The sequence below is a fragment of the Physella acuta genome, unplaced genomic scaffold (assembly GCF_028476545.2).
Source record: "Physella acuta isolate Inbredline_101_S28 unplaced genomic scaffold, ASM2847654v3 ptg000038l, whole genome shotgun sequence".
Lineage (NCBI taxonomy): Eukaryota > Metazoa > Mollusca > Gastropoda > Physidae > Physella > Physella acuta.
This window is the reverse complement of record NW_026731558.1, coordinates 234,082-255,878: the sequence shown is the minus strand read 5'-3', so window position 1 is coordinate 255,878 and position 21,797 is coordinate 234,082. Positions and strand designations below refer to the sequence as shown.

Below are 21,797 nucleotides of genomic sequence, written 5' to 3'. Positions count from 1 at the left end.
TACACAGGCCTACACACCTACTAACACTAAATGCACTTAAAAACTGGCAAAGATAAGATCTTGATCTTGTCCCTACTTTAAAATTCTTATTTTTAGCAAATTGTTTTACAAGGATATGACTGATGATTGTATTTTTATTAGCAGTAGACCTAGATCTAGGCCTGTATTGATTGAGCTGATTGGTTGACAGAAATCATGGCAAATTGTTTTACTTTCAAGGATGGGGAGCTCTACTGTGAGCAGGTGAGTTGGTTTAGGGTTAAAGGCAGTTAAAGCTATACCTTGATTAGGGTTATGGTTATACTTAAATCATAAATGTTACAGTTATGTTTTAGCAGGGTTATAGTTGGATGTTACAGTTATGGCTTGTTATGGTTGGGGCTACAGTTAGATGGTTTAGTTTTTCTTGATTAGTGGTACAGTTAGATGGCATAGCTGTATCTTGGATGGTGCAGGATAAAAAAATTATCTTGTCAAATGTTTATATTAAAATATCCACAATTTTATTTGACTTTGTGCATAGATTTACAGCATACAAAAATAAAATGTTTCTCCTCTTTTATTTTCTAAAACTAAATGTTATGTTTGTTTGTTTTTACTCCCTAGCTAAATGTCAAGACTATTTTAAGCCAGTGTGAGGAGAAATTTCAAGTCCCCCCAACTCCAGTGTTTGTCTACAGCAAGTCTCAGATCAACAGCAACATCAGCGCATACATGCAGGCCCTAAAGCAACTCACCTGTGACTACCAGCTCAACTATGCAGTCAAGGTGAGTTTTTACCTGTGGCTTATCAGGGCATACATGCAGGCCCTAAAGCAACTCACCTGTGACTATAAACTCAACTGTGCAGTCCATGTAAGTTTTAATCTGTGATCTCAGGAATTAATGTGGGCCCTAAAGCAACTCACCTGGGATTATCAGCTGAACTATGCTGGCAAATTGATCTAATTTTGTTTTACCTACCTCCCCCGTTAATTTATCTCTGTTATTAAACCTTCTACTAACCAGAAATTTTTTTTCATGCTAACGCTAACCTGTCTATTATTTTCCAGGCTAGCCCTAACCTGTCTATTATTTTCCAGGCTAACCCTAACCTGTCTATTATTTTCCAGGCTAACCCTAACCTGTCTATTATTTTCCAGGCTAACCCTAACCTGTCTATTATTTTCCAGGCTAACCCTAACCTATTATTTTCCAGGCTAACCCTAACCTGTCTATTATTTTCCAGGCTAACCCTAACCTATTATTTTCCAGGCTAGCCCTAACCTGTCTATTATTTTCCAGGCTAACCCTAACCTGTCTATTATTTTCCAGGCTAACCCTAACCTATTATTTTCCAGGCTAGCCCTAACCTGTCTATTATTTTCCAGGCTAACCCTAACCTGTCTATTATTTTCCAGGCTAACCCTAACCTATTATTTTCCAGGCTAACCCTAACCTATTATTTTCCAGGCTAACCCTAACCTATTATTTTCCAGGCTAACCCTAACCTGTCTATTATTTTCCAGGCTAACCCTAACCTGTCTATTATTTTCCAGGCTAGCCCTAACCTGTCTATTATTTTCCAGGCTAACCCTAACCTGTCTTTACTGAAAGAGATGAGGTCACTGGGTGTGTCAGCCACACTGATCAGTGGCCATGAAATCATGTTGGCGCTAGAGGCAGGATTTGAACCCACATCTTTGATGTACAATGGTGGGGGCAAATACCCATGGGAAACAAGGCTGGCTGTAGAGGTTTGTTAACAAACATTAGACACATTAGACTTACTTCCCTTGTTGGTATGGAACACTTGTTAGTAGCTAGGATCAATTTTAGTTGATATCCTGAATTGGATAATACCTCATACATGAAAAAAAGGTTTAAAGTTACTCAATTAAATAGGAAGAGCACATCAACTTCAAATAATTTGTTACATAGATTTATAACATTCTCTCTATTATCAATCACAATAAAGCATCACTTGTATTGTCTTCCTTGAACTTAGGTAAAATTTTACAAACATTTAGAACAAAAATGCTTATCTTTTTTCTGCAATCAGGAGTTATATAGATGATGTAATATTATTAATGCTCTGGCTTGATTTTCTTTGCTTTCCCAGCACAACCTCCTAATTAATGTGGACAGTGTTTGGGACTTAAGGCAGACGATTGAGATTTGCCAGAAAGATTTCAAGGAACCACGTCAGGCCAGAGTTATGCTGAGATTAAATCTAAATATAGATCCAGTGAGTGTGGGAGGTGGAACATACAGTTTAAATATTCATTATGTTGTCTTTATTTATGTCACATATAGAGGTAGGCTTCAAGCTTAGCTTTTGATCCTGTGAGTTTGTCAACAGCTGTACATAAGTTTGTATACTCTAAGCTGTCCATAAGTTTTTATACTCTAAGCTGTCTATAAGTAAGTTTGTATACCCAAAGCTGTCCATAAGTTTGTATACTCTAAGCTTAGCTTTGAGTTTGTCATCAGGCTGTCCATAAGTTTGTAAACACTGGAACAGCTGAGAGCAAGTTTGGACTGTCCAGGGAGGAAGCTGACCAATGTCTGCAGATCCTGGCAGAACCTGGGTGTCCAGTTGAACTGGTGGGGCTCCATTCTCACCTGGGCTCTACTATATACCAGAGTGATGTCTTCAGGTAAGTGCAGGTAGGTTAGAGGTGGGGCTCCATTCTCACCTGGGCTCTACTATATACCAGAGTGATGTCTTCAGGTAAGTGCAGGTAGGTTAGAGGTGGGACTCCATTCTCACCTGGGCTCTACTATATACCAGAGTGATGTCTTCAGGTAAGTGCAGGTAGGTTAGAGGTGGGGCTCCATTCTCACCTGGGCTCTACTATATACCAGAGTGATGTCTTCAGGTAAGTGCAGGTAGGTTAGAGGTGGGACTCCATTCTCACCTGGGCTCTACTATATACCAGAGTAATGTCTTCAGGTAAGTGCAGGTAGGTTAGAGGTGGGACTCCATTCTCACCTGGGCTCTACTATATACCAGAGTGATGTCTTCAGGTAAGTGCAGGTAGGTTAGAGGTGGGACTGCATTCTCACCTGGGCTCTACTATATACCAGAGTGATGTCTTCAGGTAAGTGCAGGTAGGTTAGAGGTGGGGCTCCATTCTCACCTGGGCTCTACTATATACCAGAGTGATATCTTCAGGTAAGTGCAGGTAGGTTAGAGGTGGGACTCCATTCTCACCTGGGCTCTACTATATACCAGAGTGATGTCTTCAGGTAAGTGCAGGTAGGTTAGAGGTGGGGCTCCATTCTCACCTGGGCTCTACTATATACCAGAGTGATGTCTTCAGGTAAGTGCAGGTAGGTTAGAGGTGGGACTCCATTCTCACCTGGGCTCTACTATATACCAGAGTGATGTCTTCAGGTAAGTGCAGGTAGGTTAGAGGTGGGGCTCCATTCTCACCTGGGCTCTACTATATACCAGAGTGATGTCTTCAGGTAAGTGCAGGTAGGTTAGAGGTGGGACTCCATTCTCACCTGGGCTCTACTATATACCAGAGTGATGTCTTCAGGTAAGTGCAGGTAGGTTAGAGGTGGGACTCCATTCTCACCTGGGCTCTACTATATACCAGAGTGATGTCTTCAGGTAAGTGCAGGTAGGTTAGAGGTGGGACTCCATTCTCACCTGGGCTCTACTATATACCAGAGTGATGTCTTCAGGTAAGTGCAGGTAGGTTAGAGGTGGGACTCCATTCTCACCTGGGCTCTACTATATACCAGAGTGATGTCTTCAGGTAAGTGCAGGTAGGTTAGAGGTGGGACTCCATTCTAACCTGGGCTCTACTATATACCAGAGTGATGTCTTCAGGTAAGTGCAGGTAGGTTAGATGTGGGGCTCCATTCTCACCTGGGCTCTACTATATACCAGAGTGATGTCTTCAGGTAAGTGCAGGTAGGTTAGAGGTAGGGCTCCATTCTCACCTGGGCTCTACTATATACCAGAGTGATGTCTTCAGGTAAGTGCAGGTAGGTTAGAGGTGGGACTGCATTCTCACCTGGGCTCTACTATATACCAGAGTGATGTCTTCAGGTAAGTGCAGGTAGGTTAGAGGTGGGACTCCATTCTCACCTGGGCTCTACTATATACCAGAGTGATGTCTTCAGGTAAGTGCAGGTAGGTTAGAGGTGGGACTGCATTCTCACCTGGGCTCTACTATATACCAGAGTGATGTCTTCAGGTAAGTGCAGGTAGGTTAGAGGTGGGACTGCATTCTCACCTGGGCTCTACTATATACCAGAGTGATGTCTTCAGGTAAGTGCAGGTAGGTTAGAGGTGGGACTGCATTCTCACCTGGGCTCTACTATATACCAGAGTGATGTCTTCAGGTAAGTGCAGGTAGGTTAGAGGTGGGGCTCCATTCTCACCTGGGCTCTACTATATACCAGAGTGATGTCTTCAGGTAAGTGCAGGTAGGTTAGAGGTGGGACTGCATTCTCACCTGGGCTCTAATATATACCAGAGTGATGTCTTCAGGTAAGTGCAGGTAGGTTAGAGGTGGGACTCCATTCTCACCTGGGCTCTACTATATACCAGAGTGATGTCTTCAGGTAAGTGCAGGTAGGTTAGAGGTGGGACTGCATTCTCACCTGGGCTCTACTATATACCAGAGTGATGTCTTCAGGTAAGTGCAGGTAGGTTAGAGGTGGGACTGCATTCTCACCTGGGCTCTACTATATACCAGAGTGATGTCTTCAGGTAAGTGCAGGTAGGTTAGAGGTGGGGCTCCATTCTCACCTGGGCTCTACTATATACCAGAGTGATGTCTTCAGGTAAGTGCAGGTAGGTTAGAGGTGGGACTCCATTCTCACCTGGGCTCTACTATATACCAGAGTGATGTCTTCAGGTAAGTGCAGGTAGGTTAGAGGTGGGACAACAATCTCACCTGGGCTAAGCTAAAACCTGTAAGTTCTAATGTATCTAATGAACTATTAACAGTCTTATTTGTGCAGTTTGTTTACAATCCAACATTGGCCAGATTTTACTGCTGTGTTTTCTCCTGTCTGTTGCCAGGGCTAGCTTGGAGAAGTTGCTAGAGTTTCAGTCAACTCTCATCCAACGAGGTTTCAGTAATGCCAAGATGGTGAATATTGGGGGAGGTCTCGGGATAGACTACAGAGCCAATGTAAGATACTGCACTTTTTTATATCAGTGTGTGTTAAGTGGTGACACAACAATATGTTTAGTGGTAACACAACAGTACATTTAGTGGTGACAAAAATAAGTTCAGTGGTGACACAACAATAGGCTTAGTGGTGATAAAGCAATAGTTTTAGTGTTGACACAACACTAGTTTTAATGTGATACAAAATAGATTTAGTGGTGAGAAAATAGATTTAGTGGTGAGAAAATAGATTTAGTGGTGTCAAAATTAAGTTAGGTGGTGACACAACAGTAGGTTTGGTGGTCACAAAATAAACTTGATGTTGACACAACAATAGATTTAGTTGTGACAAAAGTCTCACCCCTCTTCAGGAGAACCAGACCAAGGCCTGGCGCTGTGAAACACAGAGCAACCAAGCTGAGCTGAAGGCCCTCAAAGATTCTCTGACCACTGGTCAGTTTGACACTCTGGGAAATGTGGACCTTCTGAAAACAGCATTGTCTGATTATATAGAAGAAAGGTATGGGCTAGAGAAAAGCTTGTGTTTACGTGTGAGGGCTGAGTGTTTGTAGGTAGAGAGAGAATAAAGTGGACACTAGGTCATGCTGGTAACAACTTTATTTTAACATTTTTTTTTTAAGAATTAGTTTTAGTGACCTGCAAGACACTGTTACAACTGTACTGGCTCAACAGCCACACTTGAAGCAACAAATTGAAGAGTTTGCTCCCTGTTTGCTGTCATGTAAGGTAAGGGAGATAATGTGATGGTGTAGGGAAGATAATAGTGTTGGAAGGGTTATGTGATGATTAACTGCAGTGAAGCTCTAGAGGGATGTGATAGTGTAAGGGGGGGGGGTCTAATGGTTAAGGTGAGGAAATATGATCATATTCTGGAGAACCTGATAGTACATGGAAGACAATCTGATTTTAAAGAGAGAAAAATCTTGCAAGAATAAAAATTACATAAAAAGTATTTTTTTTGCAATTTTATTAGATAGTTAACGACCATATACTATTCTTAAGCTACCCTTTCAAAGATGGTATTCAATAACACACACTAGTACACAAGTGTATGCCATAATTTAAAAATTAACATAATAATTTCTGACTTTGTTCAGGAGGTGGCTAATTTTCCTCTGGTGATGTCATTCTTGTAGTGTTTACAATAAATTTTCCTCTGGTGATGGCATTCTTGTAGTGTTTACAATAAATTTTCCTCTGGTGATGGCATTCTTGTAGTGTTTAACCTTTTTTTTCTCCTTCAGCCAAACTATGTCAGCCCTGATGAACTAATCCAGTCTATAAGTGACCTGCTTGCTGGGAGGGAGATTAAGCTAATCCTGGAGCCTGGCCGTTCACTTGTGGCCAACTCGTGTGTTGTGTTGGCCCGCGTGTTGGGATGTAAACAAAACACTCACAAAAAGTCAGTCAACAAAAAAGTCAGTTATTTTAAACAGAAAAACACTCATTCAAAACAAAACACTCACATAAAGTCAGTCATTAAAAACACTGAAATAAAGTCACTCATTAAAAACTCACTAAAAGTCATTCAATGCATTCCCTTAAAAAAACCAGCAGTAAAAATACCTAGATCATAGTTTTTAAAATGAGAAATTGTGCAAATAGTGTCATTAGTATTACACCTCTAAAATTTTAGCATTAACAAAGTGTCCTAAAAACTTTGTCTTCCGTAGGTTTGCTATTGTGGATGCCTCCATGACTGAAATTATCCGCCCCTGCCTCTACAGTGCTTATCATCATGTCAGCATTATAGAGGGCCCATATTCAAGATGGCAGCCTGACAGCAAGGCTGTCTATGATGTTGTGGGCCCAGTTTGTGAGAGCTCTGATTTTATTGCCAAAGTAATTGCTTTAAGATAGTATCTTACAAAAGTAATTGCTCTAAGATATCCTATCTAAGTAATTTCTCTAAGATAGTATCTTACCAAAGTAATTTCTCTAAGATAGTATCATAAAAAAGTTATTTCTCTAAGATAATATCTTACCAAAGTAGCTGTAGTATAGTTGCCATACCCAGATGTTATCCATATAAATTGTATGTGGTTAACATATGCAATTTACCAATGGCCCAAAAACTAAAAGATTACTTAAGAATGTATAACCATTCTTTGATTCTTGTCCAAATATTTCTATATTCTAGAAACATTCTTCAAATCTAGTCAAATATTCCTATCATTTAAACATTTCTAAGATTCCAGTCCAATATTTCTATATTTTAGAAACACTGATTCCAGTCCAACATATCTGTATTGTCAAAACATTCTTTGATTCCAGTCCAACATTTCTGTATTGTCGAAACATTCTTTGATTCCAGTCCAACATTTCTGTATTGTCGAAACATTCTTTGATTCCAGTCCAACATTTCTACATTGTCTAAACATTCTTTGATTCCAGTCCAACATATCTGTATTGTCGTAACATTCTTTGATTCCAGTCCAACATTTCTGTATTGTCGAAACATTCTTTGATTCCAGTCCAACATTTCTGTATTGTCATAACATTCTTTGATTCCAGTCCAACATTTCTATCCTGTCTACAGGACCGTCTGCTGCCTGACCCCACAGGTGCGCTAGCTGTTGTACACGATGTCGGAGCTTACTGTTACAGTATGGCCTCCAACTACAACATACGGGTAGGTCTTATATGTTACAGCCTCCAACTACAACATACGGGTAGGTCTTATATGTTACAGCCTCCAACTACAACATACAGGTAGGTCTTATATGTTACAGCCTCCAACTACAACATACGGGTAGGTCTTATATGTTACAGCCTCCAACTACAACATACGGGTAGGTCTTATATGTTATAGCCTCCAACTACAACATACGGGTAGGTCTTATATGTTACAGCCTCGAACTACAACATACAGGTAGGTCTTATATGTTACAGCCTCCAACTACAACATACGGGTAGGTCTTATATGTTACAGCCTCGAACTACAACATACAGGTAGGTCTTATATGTTACAGCCTCCAACTACAACATACGGGTAGGTCTTATATGTTACAGCCTCCAACTACAACATACGGGTAGGTCTTATATGTTACAGCCTCCAACTACAACATACGGGTAGGTCTTATATGTTACAGCCTCCAACTACAACATACGGGTAGGTCTTATATGTTACAGCCTCTAACTACAACATACGTGTAGGTCTTATATGTTACAGCCTCCAACTACAACATACGGGTAGGTCTTATATGTTACAGCCTCCAACTACAACATACGGGTAGGTCTTATATGTAACAGCCTCCAACTACAACATACGGGTAGGTCTTATATGTTACAGCCTCGAACTACAACATACAGGTAGGTCTTATATGTTACAGCCTCCAACTACAACATACGGGTAGGTCTTATATGTTACAGCCTCCAACTACAACATACGGGTAGGTCTTATATGTTATAGCCTCCAACTACAACATATGGGTAGGTCTTATATGTTATAGCCTCCAACTACAGCATACGGGTAGGTCTTATATGTTACAGCCTCCAACTACAACATACGGGTAGGTCTTATATGTTACAGCCTCCAACTACAACATATGGGTAGGTCTTATCTGTAACAGCCTCCAACTACAACATATGGGTAGGTCTTATATGTTACACGCTCCAACTACAACATACGGGTAGGTCTTATATGTTACACGCTCCAACTACAACATATGGGTAGGTCTTATATGTTACAGCCTCCAACTACAACATATGGGTAGGTCTTATATGTTACAGCCTCCATCTACAACATACGGGTAGGTCTTATATGTTATAGCCTCCAACTACAGCATACGGGTAGGTCTTATATGTTACAGCCTCCAACTACAAAATATGGCTAGGTCTAATGTTACAGCCTCCAAAATACAGAATATTTTATAATTTTTAACTTGATCATGTAAATAAAAACAATAACAGAGTGGCCCCAGTTAAAAGATTATCACTCATAGTTAGGTTAAATGACTGGCTGAATCAAAGTTTGTACCAAGATTAAAAACTGCCTACTCAATGATATTGTTCTCCAAACTATTATTGTCCAAACTTTTGTAGTCCAAATTACAAAGTTCAATTTAAATCATATTTAATAAGCAGAAGATGTCTTAAGACCTGATACAGATTAACGCAAGTGTTTGATGTCAGCCGTTTCTTTCAGATGAGACCAGCAGAGATAATGGTGGATGGTTCAACCTGCTGTCTCATACGCAGACCAGACACCTTTGATGACTTCATGGCACCTTACAGAAACTTACAGTAAATCTAGGTCCCAGAACCCATGTGGAACACAGTAAATCTAGGTCCCAGAACCCATCTTGAATATACAGGAAATCTAGGTCCCAGAACCCATCTCGAATATACAGGAAATCTAGGTCCCAGAACCCATCTTGAATATACAGGAAATCTAGGTCCCAGAACCCATCTTCAATATACAGTAAATCTAGGTCCCAGAACCCATCTTGAATATACAGGAAATCTAGGTCCCAGAACCCATCTTGAATATACAGGAAATCTAGGTCCCAGAACCCATCTTGTTCATCTAACTGTAGAACACTTTTATTTAACCTTAAAATACTTCATTCTAAATGTTATATCAATGTACATAAGTGAGTTGGTTTATCTAAATAATGTGTTTGATCCCGGTGGTTTTACCTCATTATTGTACAAATAGACTTATCCAAATGGAGTTTAAAAATGGTTTTAAAGATATGAGTAAATGATTTATTTTTTTGCCCATAATTCATTTATTTATTTGCCATATTTCATGTAAACATTTTAGGAGACACGTAACAAGAATAAAACAAAATGGTTGTAAAAGTTTATAATGGTGGATTAAGTCTTGGGAATGGGCGGCCATCTTGCTAAGCACAGCGACGTCTTGGCTGCTTTCAACACTTGACGTCTTTGTTGTTTATACCTGCATAAATTGTCAGATTAATTGGTTTATACCTGCATAAATTGTCAGATTAATTGGTTTATATCTGCATACATTTTCAGATTAATTGGTTTATACCTGCATAAATTGTCAGATTAATTGGTTTATACCTGCATACATTGTCAGATTAATTGGTTTATACCTGCATACATTGTCAGATTAATTGGTTTATACCTGCATACATTGTCAGATTAATTGGTTTATACCTGCATACATTGTCAGGTTAATTGGTTTATACCTGCATAAATTGTCAGATTAATTGGTTTATACCTGCATAAATTGTCAGATTAATTGGTTTATACCTGCATACATTGTCAGATTAATTGGTTTATACCTGCATACATTGTCAGATTAATTGGTTTATACCTGCATACATTGTCAGATTAATTGGTTTATACCTGCATACATTGTCAGATTAATTGGTTTATACCTGCATACATTGTCAGATTAATTGGTTTATACCTGCATACATTGTCAGATTAATTGGTTTATACCTGCATACATTGTCAGATTAATTGGTTTATACCTGCATACATTGTCAGATTAATTGGTTTATACCTGCATACATTGTCAGATTAATTGGATTTATACCTGTGTCAGGTTAATTAGCAAAATATTTACCCAAATATTTACATTTGTAAATGAAACATTGTGTTAACTGTTTCGTGTAAGTCTATGAATGACACGTCAAAGCTATCATGTAACCTATGAGCACTCTACCTGGGTGTGTGATGCTCCGAGCTTTGGGAAGTTTTCTCCCAACCCTCCACTGACACTTGGGGTCACCCAGCTCTTGACCATTGGTCCAGCCGTCCCCATCAGAGTCAAGTCGACACAGATTGGTGGTCCACTGATAAAACAACACATTTAGTTGCTGGTCCACTGATAAAACAACACATTTAGTTGGTGGTCCACTGATAAAACAACACATTTAGTTGGTGGTCCACTGATAAAACAACACATTTAGTTGGTGGTCCACTGATAAAACAACACATTTAGTTGGTGGTCCACTGATAAAACAACACATTTAGTTGGTGGTCCACTAATAAAACAACACATTTAGTTGGTGGTCCACTGATAAAACAACACATTTAGTTGGTGGTCCACTGATAAAACAACACATTTAGTTGGTGGTCCACTAGATAAAACAGCACATTTAGTTGGTGGTCCACTAGATAAACAACACGTTGACTGTTTTGATTGGTCAATCTAAACTGCTTAGTACTTTAAAAATAATATTTAATGTCACCCTAAAATAGCAAGTCTCCACATCCCTCATGTGGTGAGACAACTTTTAATGTTCTATTCTTACCTTGTGCCCAAAGCCAAACAACAAATCCCGCACTAAATGGTAGCTTACCTTTTTGCCGGCAGCCAAGAAATCCCGACCAAAGGGATTCAACTCTCCACCTCCCCCAAAATTCATGTGCCCGACCCCTTCCCACGTCTCATTTTGGCAAGGGATGCGCAGGATATATCCGTTGGGAATTTCACCCCGGAACTGTCTCATAGACTGGACTCCGACTAGCAGAAGACAGACAGCCGCAATAACTCTGGTGGAACAGGGGAGATAATTAGGAATAATTTTGTGTGAGTTGGGGGGGGGGGGTAATTCGTATGTGGTAAGAGAGCAAACAGGAAAATAAGTAGGAGAAAGAATACTCAGGTGGGTGGAATAGTGTTTTGGGTGGAATGTAATAAAGGACAAATTGTAAAAACAATCCAATCGCTTGATAAGACGCGGTACGGCAAAGTACCGTGTGTGAAGTGAAGCAGGGTGCAGCAACAAGCACTAGAAACATACGCTGTAGAGTTTCTGGGAAGGGAAGTTTAAGAAGAGGCAAGATCTATTGCCCACCCTGCTTGACGACATAAACAGTGGATGGTACAATAGAAACAAATCAAAACTACCTGACACACGTAACTGTTGCCAACTTGAAATTAAAAGCCTTAAGGGAAAGTAGATAATACAAGCGGCACGCTAGTATATATGCATAAATATGCATATAAATGAATATATATATATATATATATATATATATATATATATTAGTATACATTTATATGTATAGATATGTATAGATATGTATATACATACATATATACACATATATAGGTATATATATGTATGTGTATATATATGCAGAAATATATATATATATAAATATATTTATGTGTATATATATGTATATATAAGTATATATATGCATATCTAATATATAAAGCTCAGTTCTGTATGTAATGCATATGTTTGTCGTTGGTCTTCGATGAATTTAAGTGTTAGAAAATTATCGTGCGTATTTGTCTAAATTTATGAGCTAAAAAATTACTATTGAAAGTGTTGGGAAATAATTTTCATTTTTCAAATTATAGTAATAATTGTCGGCATGTTCATTAAGCACAAGTTTAAAAAAAATATCATCTTTTACAAAAATTCTAATTATGTCTTTATTTAGTCCTATAGCACTTACTTCCCTTTGATAAATTAGGAAAACAAAATTACTTCCCTTTATAAAACCATTGCATTTTGTGGAAAATAATTTACTTTTTAATTACTTTGTTTTGGTGTTGGGAAAAAAAAATAATTACATAATTAGCGGGGATTGATCAAGTGCAAATGTTGTAGGTATTTTACGGATAAGCTTGGAGTATTAAAATTGTTCATTAAATTGAAACAGGCGCGTTCGTTTAAGTGAGTGCAAAAGACTATGAATAAGTTGGGGTACTATAGTCGTTCATTAAGCTAAAACAGGTGATTCCGCCCCGGGCGTTTATGTTCGCGTTAGTGTTTTCTTTGTGTTTAGGTGGGTTTGCGTTAGTGGTTTCGTTTTGATTTGGTTCGTTTTTGTTCTTTCTTTTTTCGTTTTTGTTTGTGTTTTTTTTGTTTGGGTTTGTATTTGTGTTTTTGGTTGGTTTTGCGTTTGGATTTGGTTTGTTTTCGTTTGATTTTTCGTTGTTTTTTTTGTTGGTATTGGTGTTTGTGGTTGGGTTTGTTGTTAGGTTTTTGTTTTCGTTTGCTTTTTTGTTTGTTTTTTCTTTGTGTTTGTATTGGTGTTTGTGGTTGTGGTTGGGTTTGTTGTTAGGTTTTTGTTTTCGTTTGTATTTGTAATTGTGTTAGCGTTATGTTTGCGTTTTGTTGTTTTGGTTGGTTGTGGTTTGGGTGGGCAATGCCGGGTTTATGATGATTACTAAACACACAGGTAATGGTCTTTAACAGAAAGGTTTTTCACAGAAGCCAGAGCAGGGCCTGGCCGGGACGGCTAGTAATATATATATATATACATATGTGTATATAATGTATGTATGTAAATACTTATATATAAATATATACATATATATACATATATATATATATATATATATATATACATATATATGTGTCATATATATATGTGTATATATATGTATATATATATATATATATATATATATATATATATATATATATATATATATATATATATATATATATATATGTATATATATATATATATATATGTATATATATATATGTGTATATATATATGTATATATATATATATATATATATATATATATATATATATATATATATATGACAATCAATTCATGTCTTACCTTAAACACCAAGCCATATTTGCTGTACGTTGCAAGATTTCCTAACCTCTCGCTACTTCAACAAACTGCTCAGTGTTTGATTGAGTTGACGACCAGTCAAGGAGATGTATAAAAAAATTTTTTATGATACTTAATTGACGCCGTGAGACGTGTCTTGACGACAGCCTGGATTAAAGTGGAGATATTAGGAGGGGCCTCAGGACAAGAAGGCCAATCGAAATATCATCTAACGTCCAGGTTAATTGCCTTTGACATCTCTTGATCAGCTGATGAGTCGGGGGGGGGGGGGGGGATGTTGGTGTGGGGGTTGTTCTCCAACATCTAGTCTTGTAAGATTTATCTCGCCATTGGTCAACATAGATTTAAACGTCTTCTGAAGTTAGGCCGGTCTTGGGACTGCTCTCACTTATCTGAGTTTTTTTTAATAACCAGAAAAACAAATGACGTCATACATGACATAAAATAAGCAAATCGAAACAATGACGTCATAAAATGGGGACCAGACATGCACATCTAAATAGGAATGACGTCACACATTAAGATCATACAAGCAAATTTAAACAAAAATTATGAAATACTTTAAAATCAGACAAGTTAATCTAGAGAAGAATGACGTCACACAATCAACGGTCTTCATAGTCGAACTTGCAGCAAAAACACCCTGTATGATGTAGTTAAAAAATATTTTGATAGTTTGGTGTTTTTGATAGAGGATGCTGGTCTTGAGTATGACGTAGAGTTGAATTTTAAAGCTGCATCGATGTTGATAAATGAACACATAATGCTGCCTCAACGAGATGCAACTAAGTCGTTTTTCAATAGCGGTGGGTTGGGGGAGGGGGGGGGGGGCTTTTATAACACCTCGAGCTCCTTACCTTTGATGTCCATGAAAACATGGTGTTAGAAATTTTGTTTAATCTGATCATGTTTGATTTTATGTCTGTTCAAGATAGTTTTGTTGTCATGAACTAGCTTTGCATCTGGTGTAAGTTATATTTAGATCAACCACGTGATGACCGTCTTATTCACATTTAGCTCAACAATAAAGCTGCACGTGTAGTTTGCCTGAAACCAGCACTGTGTCGACCAGCTGCCTACGTGATGATCTCTCGTGTTGTCAGGGGGCTTGGTCCAGAAGCAAAAAGTAATCGATACATCTGGTGATTGGTTGGGGTAGTAAGTAATCGATACATCTGGTGATTGGTTGGGGTAGTAAGTAATCGATACATCTGGTGATTGGTTGGGGTAGTAAGTAATCGATACATCTGGTGATTGGTTGGGGGCGCCGCTACACACCGAATTGACTCAGTGCAGATCATCTCAGAACTTTTTAAAAGGTGTGTGAGTTGGGTTGAGAGCGTGTCTGTGGGTCCAATCTGCTGACGTCACCTGCAACTGTACCATAAAGGTATCAGGCCACCATAACAGATCTCAACCAAAGATTCCTGACCACTGAATCGTTGGGGAACTGTTGTTGTTGTAAGGGGGCGGTGAGTTATTATTCTGAGTACAGATTAGATCCGTTTGATTCATTTAAGATTTGATTTGAATTTTTGTCTGACTTTTCCCCCCTGAAATGTACTTTAATTCACTAAAATAGTTTATTTATACTTAATACAAAACATCTAATTTTAATTTAATTTAAACTTAAAAATTTGAATTAGGCATATCAAACAGGAAAGACAACAGCAGTTTTATGTATAAAAACTGTTTTACATAGTTGCTTCCCTTTGTATGTTTATTTATATATTTTTTTTTCTTTTTAAAGGAATGAGCGCAATGTAAAACATAGATGTATACTTATTAAGACAAGATTAAAAGTCATCTATTTTTTCAGTGGCTGACATATTATATAAAAAATCTTACGGCTGACCTTCACTCAAATATACTTCAAAATAATATTCCTAAAAAAAATTCATTTATCAATTAACAGGAAAACCGTATTAATGTTGTATAAAGTAATGAAAAAAAAACAAAAAAAAAAAAAAAAAAACAACAAAAAAAAAAACAAACAACAACAGATGTAAATTTTATTATTTTATTCAGACAAGATTTTTTCTTGTCATAAAGTAATGTACGTATGCTTTTGCTTCACGATAGTTTCGGTTTTGTGGTAGTTTCATCATAGTTTTTGTTATACACAGAGAATAACAACAAACACAAAAAAGTTGTTTCAAGATTTAATTTAAAAAATATTATATTGTTACACAATTCAACCTGCAGCCACGTGATGAGATTTGTGGTCACGTGATCAACTGTCTGGTATACCTGGAGAGATGAGAGGTAACATATTAGTGACCAGCCCATGTGACGTTACTGACCCAGACTTGCGTTGGGTGGACATTCTAATTCTAAGCGATTTGTTTTGAAGTTTTAAAATAGTGACCTGTATAAAGGGACGTAACTCACCTGGATGTGTAATGGCAAAGATTCGTGTGGGTATGCTCCCCTGTGTCCACTTGCAGTCTGGGTCGCCCAGCTCCTGACCATTGGTCACCCCGTCATTGTCCGAGTCTTGACGACATAGTTCCACCGTCCACTGATGAATAGATGTCCAGAGAGAATATTTAGAAACTTTTAAAAGACATTGACACGTACAGACAAAAATGGTACCTATACACCCACAGCTTAAAATGGACACATGATTGTGATTCTGGTTTGTTCCATGGTCAACAACCACCCCAATCAGTCAACTTGTTCGGTTTGATTTATTCCATTAGATAAAACTCAACCCGTGTTGATTTCTTAAACTTCTCAATGTGATTCTTACAGGGTTTGTTTCACTTATATCTTCTTATTAGAGGTGAACTTTAATTTTCGGTTGGGGAGGTCGGGCACTGGTGGTGTCTGGACGGGGAGAGGGCGGTGGTGGTGGGGTGTGTGTGAAGAGATGCCCGAAGAAACTCTGAATTCTTATAGAAAACAACAACGCTTTTTTTTTAAAATTGATTTGACCAACATGATTAGGACTAAGGGTGGAATTAAAAAGCCGCAATGAAACTCTATATTTCTATGACTATCTCTAGGATACACGATAGACATATAGCCTACCTTTGAATAATTTTTCCCCTAAATCTCGTTAAAATCTCGCTATAATCTGTACTTTAATTAAAAGCAAATGGATGACAGTCACTTTATAAACCTTCTACCTTCTGCTGTCGTCTCCTCCACGTATATCCATCATCTTCAATCACAGAAAAAAGGCGGTAAATATCCAACCGAACCCCTACACCCCCTCATATTCTTAACTCTACCCATGTCGTCAAAAAAATTAAGTCTAGATCGAATGTATCAAGATAAATCTACGATCCCCCCCCCCATCCCCCGCGAGTCCCCTAGTGCTACCCCCCCCCCCCTCTGTACCCGTGTACCCGAGTGCCGGTCCTAGTTAGCCCCTAGCCGTCCAGCTGTGTAAGTGTTCATATACCGAAACAAGTGGCGACACCGGAAGTCATGCTCGTGACCTTTCGAGCAGTCCGTTCTCGGTAATTAGTGCACGCACGACCCCTGGTGAGTACAATATGGTACACGAGGAAAAACCAGACGAGCAGGCAAGGAGCGCAGCAGCCGATACAACTGGCTAATCTTTAAGTTAGCAGACGATATCACTGGTAATCTTTAAGTTAGAAGACGATACAACTGGTAATCTTTAAGTTAGCAGACAACTGGCTAATCTTTAAGTTAGCAGACGATACAACTGGCTAATCTTTAGGTTAGCAGACGATACAACTGGCTAATCTTTGAGTTAGCAGACGATACAACTGGCTAATCTTTAAGTTAGCAGCCGATACAACTGGCTAATCTTTAAGTTAGCAGACGATATCACTGGCAGAGGCGTATCCAGGTTTTCGTTGTAGGGGAGCGAAAAGATAAAAAAAAGGCGCCGAATTTTTTATACGTTCTATATACGTGTATTATATATATATATATATATATATATATATATATATATATATATATATATATAATAACTAGCTGTATGTCATTGCTTCGCTATGATGTAAAATAAATTGAAAGTAGCACTCTGAAGAAATAAGAAAAAACAAACAATGTAGGCCGACAAAACAAAAATTGTATCAATCTAAACATATATATATATATATATATATATATATATATATATATATATATATATATATATATATATATATATATACACTACAACCAAAATAATGAACGTAACACAATCTGTTTTGTACTTCTTGTAAAAAAAATTTCTTACATAATAATTCCTGGGAAATTATTTCAGACAAGTGATATAGGGGAAATAATCACTCTCTTAATATAAATATGTATATATCTACACATTTAATTATAAATGTCAAAACAAATAAATAATTACTTTAGAATATAATGAAATTGTTTAACACTATTCGTGTTTACAACATGTTTTTGTCTATAATCAGAATTTAAGGTATCGTCATCATAAATGCTTAAGTATAACAGCATAATGAAAGTTTTTAAAATCAGAGTTGGTATAAAAACACGCTTTTCGATATAATAGAAAAACATTCGGAATAACAGGCTACATTTAACTAAATATCGGTGTTTTAGTTCAGATCATATATTTTAATTAACTACTGCTTCTTTGTGTTCTTATGGGTTGAATCTCTGTATTGATCACACACCTTTTACTGGTAATTGCAAAAACAATATTCCCAGAGTTTTACGTTTAAAAAGCTTATTTTCTGGCGGCATGGTACTTTGGTACATCATTACGCGTTTTTCTACATGTACTTAACAGATCAGTTCGGGGTGGGTTGGGGGGGGGGGGGGTGGGTTCAACTTCATTCACCACAGTTCGTTCACTTTAGGTCAATTATTTAACCCAGTGTATACCTAGGTGTGACATTAATGTCGCTCTATACAATTGTGGTGGTGAGGTGTGTAGGGGGGGAGATAACCAACTCAAGAGTGAACATAGCGTTAGTTTTTAGATTTCGGTTCTAAACAAACATATATATTACACAAATATATTAAATATATATTACAGAAATAGATTTAAATAAGTAGCAGTGGTATTATGACAATATTTTTTGTATAAGGGGTCCATGGGGGAGGGGGTTGTAACTGTTTCATATAATTTGTAATCGCAATCACTATCGCCCAAACTGTCATAATACTACTACTTCATCGTGATGACGTTATCGACCTTGTCGAAATCTCCCCACAACTACGCAGTTTGCTCATAAGTAAATTTAAATAGAGGTGCCACATCAGTTGTATTTGTTTCTGTATTGTAATTTTTTTTAAATTAATCACACGATACAAACTGTATATATAAAGTAATTATGTGTGAAGTTTTATGTATAACTTTTTCTAATTCAATTATTTGTAAGCAAATACATTATACAGTTGCCTTAAACTTAACACTCCTCTTGCCAAGTGGTACTACCGTAGAGGTTTTTTAAACATTGCAATGCATCGTAATGGTTATTTTTAGAATGGCAAACTGATGCAGCTGTTAATACGTGTTGTAAACGTAGACACTACTAGACTAGTACAATAATGCTTAATTGCTACATGAAAAGAAATCTTGTGATTTACATAGATGTGCCGACCAAAAAATATTTTTTTAACAAATATCATTGTTTAAAACTTTGAGTTTAAAAAGTTTCCAAAAAGGCGCCACTTTGCTGAAAATGGCCAGAGGGGGAGCGGCCGCTCCCCCTGCTCCCCCCCTGCGTACGCTACTGATCACTGGTAATCTTTAAGTTAGAAGACGATACAACTGGTAATCTTTAAGTTAGCATACAACTGGCTAATTTTTAAGTTAGCAGGCGATACAACTGGCTAATCTTTAAGTTAGCAGACGATAAAACTGCTAATCTTTAAGTTAGCCGACGATACAACTGGCTAATCTTTAATTTAGCAGACGATACAACTGGCTAATCTTTAAGTTAGCAGACGATACAACTGGCTAATCTTTAAGTTAGCAGACGATACAACTGCTAATCTTTAAGTTAGCCGACGATACAACTGGTAATCTTTAAGTTAGCAGACGATACAACTAGCTAATCTTTAAGTTAGCAGACGATACAACTGGCTAATCTTTAATTTAGCAGACGATACAACTGGCTAATCTTTAAGTTAGCAGACGATACAACTGGCTAATCTTTTTGGCTAATCTTTAAGTTAGCAGACGACTCAACTTGATAGCCGTTTTCAATTAGAAGAAACTAGCGGTGAAATGCCGACAATTTTTACTATATACACTGAGACATGGAGAAGAGACTTGGAAGTTGATTCAACTGAAAAGCTTGACATGTTTTGTTTAATTGTCGAGTTTACACTTTTTATATGATAACCTCATTAACAAGTACCGTGTTTAATATAATTAATTCCCCAACAACGACTGTCGCGAAAAGGCAACATATCACTCTTACGTCTAACATACATGCCATACAGTATGGGTGTATTTATTCTATCACTGCCTGTGGTTCTGTGTTAATTACACACAGAGGATGGTAAATGTATGCCCTACTTGAAACTACGTTGACATATATTGCCACGTAAAATTCACTTTTGAAAAATATCGTCAAAGATATATCGTCAAAGAAGGAAAAGAAAAAAACTTGATTTATACAGAGAGGCTATAAAAATGTATTTTTAAACACTTGGAAAAATATTCAGGTATTAAGGGGTTAAAGCCTTTCCAATGATTGAAAAGTGTGCAGTTGTTGTACAGAGTTGAAGTGTTTATATTGCATAAAAAATACATCTGTTTTTTTCCCATCTAATTTTAAATGTTCAAATATTGGCCTTGACCCCTGCAACATCACTGACCTTTGACCCAGCACATTCAAAATCTCGTCCGAACAAGTTCCTCTGCCCGCCCCCCTGTATGTTGTTGTGACCCACCCCCGGCCAGAGGTTTCTAGAACAAGGCTCGGGGACGTTGTGGCCGTTAGGGATCAGGTCCTGGTACCTGCGGTAGGCATCAGCTAGGGTCAAGGTCAGGCAGACGACCAGTACTGACCTGTGGAGAGACAAAGGTCAGGGTCAGGCAGACGACCAGTACTGACCTGTGGAGAGACAAAGGTCAGGGTCAGACAGACGACCAGTACTGATCTGTGGAGAGACAAAGGTCAGGGTCAGGCAGACGACCAGTACTGACCTGTGGAGAGACAAGGGTCAGGGTCAGGCAGACGACCAGTACTGACCTGTGGAGAGACAATGGTTACGAGGTCAGCAGAAGGCAAACAAATGATTTGTTTCGTCGGGAATTTGAACAGGTTAGAACTTTATACACACATTACAATCTTACGAAACTATTTTAGCCAGTCATTGGGTTGGATGACTGGAACACATTGCGGGTTTATTTGCGTTAGGTGCTGGGGTTGATAAATTATTTCAAATTAGAGCAGCAAACAATTTTTGACGACATCAACCCTAATTACATATCACTGCTGTTCAGCAAATTATAATTCGATCACACAACTTGATAGAAATTACACTACTTTAAAAAAAAACAATATTTTATATATCTTTTGTTTTTAATAGTTTTTATGTATTCCGTTATCTAAACAGGTTTAATGCAATAAATTATATAAAAAACAATAGTTTGCTGAAAGCTCCCCAAAATCTTACCTCAAACTTTTGGTCATTTTGTGTCTAGAAATATCCAGCAGACGACAGATTTAGCAGACGTGAGTGTGAGCCGGGTCACGCTCCTGTGGTCACAGACATGCCCGTCAGCTCATTTAAAGGTAACGGTTTTTTAATGCAAACATGACTGATACAACCGTGTCACGTGATCTAGTAATTGGCCAGCCTGAAGAGACGAGCAGGTCGACAAACGTAATGTCGGACAAATATTTGAGACATGGGCCAATACATTCCCTTCAGCAAACAGCAGGTTCCGCATGGACGGGCAGACGCGGGTCACACGCCGGCTGTATCCGGTATAGGAAAACATTCGGTTTTTTATTACGTGCAGTTGTAAATTGTTTCCTTTAGCGCGAGGTAATCAAGGTCATTACATTTATGACTCGGTGATTTTAATTTAAATTCTTGGACTAGCTTTTCAATAAAATAAACATTGTACACTATAATACATGCTCGTTCGTCGATTAATCGCGATAATTATTTGAATAAGGCTCTGAGTTAATTTATTAATTTTTAGTTAAATTGTTCAT

At 37.8% G+C, this 21,797-nt stretch overlaps 3 protein-coding genes across 4 annotated transcripts; 1 reads left to right on the top strand and 2 right to left on the bottom strand.

Moving 5' to 3' along the window:
• Positions 1-139: 139 nt before the first annotated feature.
• Positions 140-9,861, top strand: LOC131943720 (uncharacterized). 2 transcript variants are annotated; one of them, XM_059303951.1, is made up of 12 exons: positions 140-243; positions 607-768; positions 1,569-1,736; positions 2,102-2,227; positions 2,473-2,639; positions 5,027-5,138; positions 5,489-5,637; positions 5,759-5,864; positions 6,383-6,540; positions 6,812-6,980; positions 7,678-7,770; positions 9,286-9,861. In XM_059303951.1, the coding sequence occupies exons 1-12, from the start codon at positions 196-198 to the stop codon at positions 9,385-9,387; spliced, it is 1,560 nt and encodes a 519-aa protein (XP_059159934.1). In that variant the 5' UTR covers positions 140-195; the 3' UTR covers positions 9,388-9,861. The 2 variants fall into 2 exon arrangements, with proteins under 2 accessions (XP_059159934.1, XP_059159926.1); XM_059303943.1 differs by lacking the exons at positions 140-243; positions 607-768 and having other exon boundaries at positions 1,573-1,736; positions 9,286-9,427; positions 9,644-9,861.
• A 45-nt stretch (positions 9,862-9,906) lies between these two features.
• Positions 9,907-13,755, bottom strand: LOC131943735 (temptin-like). The gene is made up of 4 exons (XM_059303963.1): positions 13,660-13,755; positions 11,423-11,615; positions 10,783-10,912; positions 9,907-10,044 (listed from the first exon to the last, which is right to left on the bottom strand). The coding sequence occupies exons 1-4, from the start codon at positions 13,674-13,676 to the stop codon at positions 10,016-10,018; spliced, it is 369 nt and encodes a 122-aa protein (XP_059159946.1). The 5' UTR covers positions 13,677-13,755; the 3' UTR covers positions 9,907-10,015.
• Positions 13,756-15,859: 2,104 nt separating this feature from the next.
• LOC131943763 (temptin-like) lies at positions 15,860-21,347 on the bottom strand. Its single transcript, XM_059304027.1, has 4 exons — positions 21,250-21,347; positions 20,446-20,638; positions 16,069-16,198; positions 15,860-15,927 (listed from the first exon to the last, which is right to left on the bottom strand). Exons 1-4 carry the CDS (start codon positions 21,264-21,266, stop codon positions 15,911-15,913), a joined length of 357 nt encoding a protein of 118 aa, XP_059160010.1. The 5' UTR covers positions 21,267-21,347; the 3' UTR covers positions 15,860-15,910.
• Positions 21,348-21,797: the final 450 nt, after the last annotated feature.

Excerpts from the sequence above, each read along its gene's own strand:
- LOC131943763 (XM_059304027.1), bottom strand. Across the intron at positions 16,199-20,445 it reads TTGAATGTGCTGGGTCAAAG|TGGACGGTGGAACTATGTCG; the intron begins GTCAGTGATGTT and ends TCTATTCATCAG.
- LOC131943720 (XM_059303951.1), top strand. The coding sequence starts at position 196 with ATGGCAAATTGTTTTACTTTCAAGGATGGGGAGCTCTACTGTGAGCAG. Across the intron at positions 1,737-2,101 it reads AAACAAGGCTGGCTGTAGAG|CACAACCTCCTAATTAATGT; the intron begins GTTTGTTAACAA and ends TTGCTTTCCCAG. Across the intron at positions 2,228-2,472 it reads TAAATCTAAATATAGATCCA|GCTGTCCATAAGTTTGTAAA; the intron begins GTGAGTGTGGGA and ends GTTTGTCATCAG.
- LOC131943735 (XM_059303963.1), bottom strand. Across the intron at positions 10,913-11,422 it reads TCTTGGCTGCCGGCAAAAAG|TGGACCACCAATCTGTGTCG; the intron begins GTAAGCTACCAT and ends TTGTTTTATCAG. Across the intron at positions 10,045-10,782 it reads TCGGAGCATCACACACCCAG|GTATAAACAACAAAGACGTC; the intron begins GTAGAGTGCTCA and ends CAATTTATGCAG.